At 51.6% G+C, this 5020-nt stretch overlaps 1 protein-coding gene across 1 annotated transcript in view; it reads right to left on the bottom strand.

The window, feature by feature from the left end:
- Positions 1-3077: 3077 nt before the first annotated feature.
- Positions 3078-5020, bottom strand: part of LOC111966912 (uncharacterized) — a 6692-nt gene continuing 4749 nt past the window's right edge. The window contains exons 4-5 of the mRNA XM_023991859.2: positions 4210-4969; positions 3078-3162 (exon numbers count right to left, since the gene is read on the bottom strand). Of these exons, the coding sequence (XP_023847627.2) occupies positions 3078-3162; positions 4210-4969 (845 nt within the window). The remainder of the gene's footprint in view (positions 3163-4209; positions 4970-5020) is intronic.

Raw genomic sequence — 5020 nt, 5'->3', positions numbered from 1 at the left:
GGGTTAATTGTGTGTACTGTGAATACTGTATATAATTGTGTGTGTGTGTGTGTATATTATATACACCGTGCGTGTGTGTGTGTGTGTGGTGTGGTGGAGTGTTTGTGTGTGTGTGTGTGTGTGTGTGTGTGTGTGTGTGTGTGTGTGTGTGTGTGTGTGTGTGTGTGTGTGTGTGTGTGTGTGTGTGTGTGTTGTCATGGAAAGACCAGATGTTCTTAATGTTTTGTACACTCAGTTTATGATCATGTAACTAATGTTCCACTTTTTMTTTTTCCCCATGTGTCTTTGTGCTGTCCTTGATCTGCAATAGGTGAGTGACATTCATTACAATTATTTGATACCAGGTCAAYGTGTTCAGTTAGTGGGCCCTTTCCTTTCAATGAGACATACAGTAACCGTTGTACCATCCACACCTACTTATATGCCTTAGATGTACGGGACACGTCACATATTTCATTCCGTACTTTAAATGACTCCACGCATCATTTCATGGAAACATTTCACACAATGTCGACCTCCGAAAATGTCTGTCCAGATGTGTCCCCTCCCATCTCTGGTTAGCCAACCAACCCCCAGCAACTATCTTCCAGCGTGTACCGATCCAACAAGTGGGTGCGTGTGTGTGTGTGTGTGTGTGTGCCTGCGCATGTGCACATAGGTATGTCCGTCTCAGGTACCTGAATTACTCGGCCATGGACAGTTTCTCCATATTACTCCACAAATCCACGTTTTCAAGTCCCTTTCATGACTTTGTGCCTTTCAAGGGTCTTGGTGTGAGTTGGTTCTGTTTCAGTATGCTGATTGGGCAATTATGTGTGATTGTGTTCCCAGTGGAAAGCAGTCCTGAGAGTGTTTCTCTGAATGACTGAATGATGCTGGACCATTGAAGAGGCCTGTGGGGAGCCGTACACTGCTCTCCCAGGCCATTAGAGAAAGGCAACTCTTTAGAATAGACTTGCTATTAATCGTTGGTTACTTTGAAAAGTCACTGCTGTTGTTTCCCTGGCAGTGTCTGAATTGGCACCGTATTCTCTATATAGTGCCCATGAGGAGCTGGACAAAGGTAGGGCACTATATAAGGAATTTCAGACACAGATCCAAGAACGGCAGATCCAAGAAGGTTGGATTTTGTTAACTAAAATCAAACAGTAACCTGATGTAAAGAAATGTGATGATAATTGGCAGTGATCCGATCACTGGGTGGTGGGGAGGTTTGGTTGTGCTACAGTGCCCCTGGTGGTCATATGGACCAATAGGTCGCAGCACAAAAACACACACACCACACACACACACCACACACCACCACACACACACACACGACACACCACACACCACACACCACACACACACACACACACACACACACACACACACACACACACACACACAGAACATGTGGAAGTGGGGAACAGGGAAGCGTGCCACCTTTTTTCATTGTGGTGGGAAAAGGACTCAATCGCCTGGCGTTTCTGTTAGTCTGTGTGTCTGCCCGTCTGCCCTCCCTCTCTCCTCTCCGTCTCTCTAGTGTGGTTGATGATGACGGTGGTGTCTAAAATGCTCCTGCCCCAACGTCTCTTTTGTCTGACAGAAGGGGCAGAATCCTGTCAACAGCTTCTCGTCCTTCTCCTCCCTCTCTTCCTTGTCTCTTTGAAACCTGCCATCTGAGACTGTTTCTGAGCATGACTTATTTTCATCATTGACTTTTCTTCTTGACTGAATGCTTTCACCGATAGTTATGCATCCCATTACCAGTATTACAAATATATATATATACTGAGTGGACAAAACATGAAGAACACCTGCACTTTCCATGAAATAGACTGACCAGGTGAATCCAGGTGGAAGCTATGATCCCTTATTGATGTCACCTGTTAAATCCATTTCAATCAGTGTAGATGAAGGGGAGGAGACGGGTTAAAGAAGGATTTTTAAGCCTTGAGACAATTGAGACATGGGTTGTCAGACGGTGAATGGGCAAGGCAAAATATTTAAGTGCCTTTGAGCGGGGTATGGTAGTATTTGTCAGGGGACCGGTTTGTGTCAAGAACTGCAACGCTGCTGGGTTTTTGACGCTCAACAGTTTCCCGTGGGTATCAAGAATGGTCCACCACCCAAAGGACATCCAGCCAACTGTGGGAAGCATTGGAGTCAACATAGGCCAGCATCCCTGTGGAATGCTTTCGACACCTTGTAGAGTCCAATATTAGGAAGCTGTTCCTAGTGTTTGGTGTACTCTATGTGTGTATATATATATATATATATATATATATATATATATATATGAGACAAGATATGAAAGGTTGATGGTGTTGTCATATACGCATTTGATTATTAACTAGTGTTGTTAAATTAATATTATGATTTTAATGAATTATTAATCATAGCTGGGTAGAGGGGCAGAAGATAGGCGGTGAGTCTCCTCACGCAGCTCCACCCTGGGGCCCTTTGCCTCAGCGCAGCCATCCTAATGCACCCTGCTTAAACATTAGCATCCTTGCTCTGATAAGAGGGAGGGAAGAGGGGGCCTCCACCACATCCATACATCAAGCCATAGATCCCTCTTCTCATTAAGGTAGATTGATACCCATCACTGCAGTGTGAGCTGAAACACACTCTCAATATTGTGATTAACACAGAACAAATGGCCCCGGGTTACCTGACGCACACACGCATACACACACAMACCCTCATACKTTCACACACGCACACCACCCAGATGAGATGAGCGGCAGACTTTAATTAAAAGCCTGTGGGTGGAGGGGGGCAGCCGGCGGTAGGGGTCTCCAGCCCCCATTATCTCCCTGTCAGGGCCCACAGGAGTCATTGGGAGGGTGAAGGTTAAGGCTGGGGCTGGGACTCAGGGCAGGGACAGCCTTAAACATACCTCAGTCTGGCCACTGGAAACCATCGCTCAGCCACAAGGACCCAAAGATATATGGTCTAACAACAGGGGGAGGGAGAGAAGAGGAAGRGGAAGAGGAAGAGAGAAGGGTTGGGGTTAGAGAGAAAGATAGGGGGTGGGAGGAGAGAAGGGGGTTAGAGAGAGAGAGGGAGAGAGAGCTTGGAAAGGCGCTAAACTAGTGCTTAGCGCGAGTCAAGCTGGAGGTGCTCTGGAACTCAATGGCTGTATTGTTTTCACCCTTCTTGAACCGCGGCCAGACGCTGAGAAATTTTCAAAGACGGAGAGAGAAAAAAAAAGAAAGTACCGAGGTGGAAATGAAACAATGGTTTCCACAACAGTAAAATAGTCATTTTCCTCCTGTGCGGCCCGACACTCAGCCAAAGTCACTTTATCACCCCGCTGCCTTTGTAACACACACGTATTCCCCCCTGTCCCCGTCAGTCTACAGCCCCCCGCTTCTAAACGCTCACACCACGCACGCTACGCAGCGCACGGCACGCCAGCAGTCACACAGCACACACACCACAACACACACCACCACACAGCATCCACTACACACACACGCAACACACAGCACACACACACACACACACACACACACACACAGGTTTCACACACCCACAATAATATACCTCTTAAACCTCCTAGACATTAACTTGAGTCCAAACTGGTGTAACCATTTACATTGGGACAATAAGGTAAAGTTCAACATTGATGTCGAATGGGAAATTGGCCAAATAATCAAGTTAGTGTACATTGGTGGGATGGATAGGCACTTTAGGGTTGGTGCTGGTGGCTGGGTTTCAGTGTGTGTGTTGTTGTGTGTGTGTGTATAGAAGAGTCTTAGTGTGTGTGTGTGGTGTGTGTGTAGGGTGGTGTGTGTGTGTGTGTGTGTGGTGTTGTGTGTGTGTGCGTGTGTGTAAGAAAGTCTAAGGTGAGGTGTGTGTGGTGTGTATAGAGAGCACGTCTAGTGTGGTGTGTGTGTGTGTGTGCTGTGGTGTGTGTGTGTGTGTGTGTGTGTGTGTGTGTGTGTGTGTGTGTGTGTGTGTGTGTGTGTGAAGGAGTCTAGTAAAGTTAGGGAGGGAGGTGGGCGCGTGCTGGGCCGTCTGTCCTATAGGATTAATGTCTGGCAGTTAAGGTTGGCGCAATGGAGGGACGTGCGTTACTGGTAAACGAGGATTTAAGAGGATAATTGGGGTATTTCTCATGGTGCCGGGGGGGGGGGGGGGGGGGGGGGAGGGGGGTGTGGGCGGGGGGGTGTGCCGGGGGGGGGGGGGGTCGTAGACGAAGCGAGAGGGGCTGTAGACCGACGGGGACGGGGCTGTAGACCGGACAGGAGGGGCTGTAGACGACGGGGGCTGTAGACCTGTCGGGGAGGGGCTGTAGACGAGGGGGACGGGGGCTGTAGACCGACAGGAGGGGGCTGTAGACGCGGAGGCTGGTAGACGCGACGGGAGGGCTGTATGACGACGGGCGGGACGGGGGCTGTAGACCGACAGAGGGGCCTGTCAGACCCGACGGGGACGGGGGCTAGCTTGACAGCGCCAGGAGGGCTGGGTAGACCGACGGGGGGACGGGGGCTGTAGACCGACGGGGACGGGGCTGTAGACGCGACGGGGAACGGGGGCTGTAGACCGACGGGAGGGGGCTGTAGACCGACGGGAGGGGCTGTAAGACCCGACGGGGACGGGGGCTGTAGACCGACGGGGACGGGGCTGGTTAGACCGACGGGGTACGGGGGCTGTAGAGCGACGGGGACGGGGCTGTAGACGCGACGGGGACGGGGGCTGTAGAACGGCGACGGGGACGAGGGCTGTAGACCGACGGGGACGGGGCTGTAGACCGACGGGGACGGGGGCTGTAGAGCGCACAGGAGGGGCTGTAGACTCGACCGGGGGCTGAGACCGAACGGGAGGGGCTGTAGACCGACGGGGACGGGGCTGTAGACCGACGGGGACGGGGGGTTAACCAGACGGGAGGGCGGGGGGCTGTAGACTGACGGGAGGGCGGGGGGCTGTAGACGACGGGGACGGGGGCTGGTAGACCGACGGGGACGGGGGGTGTAGACTGACGGGAGGGCGGGGGGGGGAGGGCGGGGGGCTGTAGACTGACGGGAGG

Source organism: Salvelinus sp. IW2-2015, linkage group LG7 (genome assembly GCF_002910315.2).
Source record: "Salvelinus sp. IW2-2015 linkage group LG7, ASM291031v2, whole genome shotgun sequence".
NCBI lineage: Eukaryota > Metazoa > Chordata > Actinopteri > Salmoniformes > Salmonidae > Salvelinus > Salvelinus sp. IW2-2015.
Note: the sequence above shows the minus strand (reverse complement) of the source record. Positions and strands in the feature narration are given on the sequence as shown.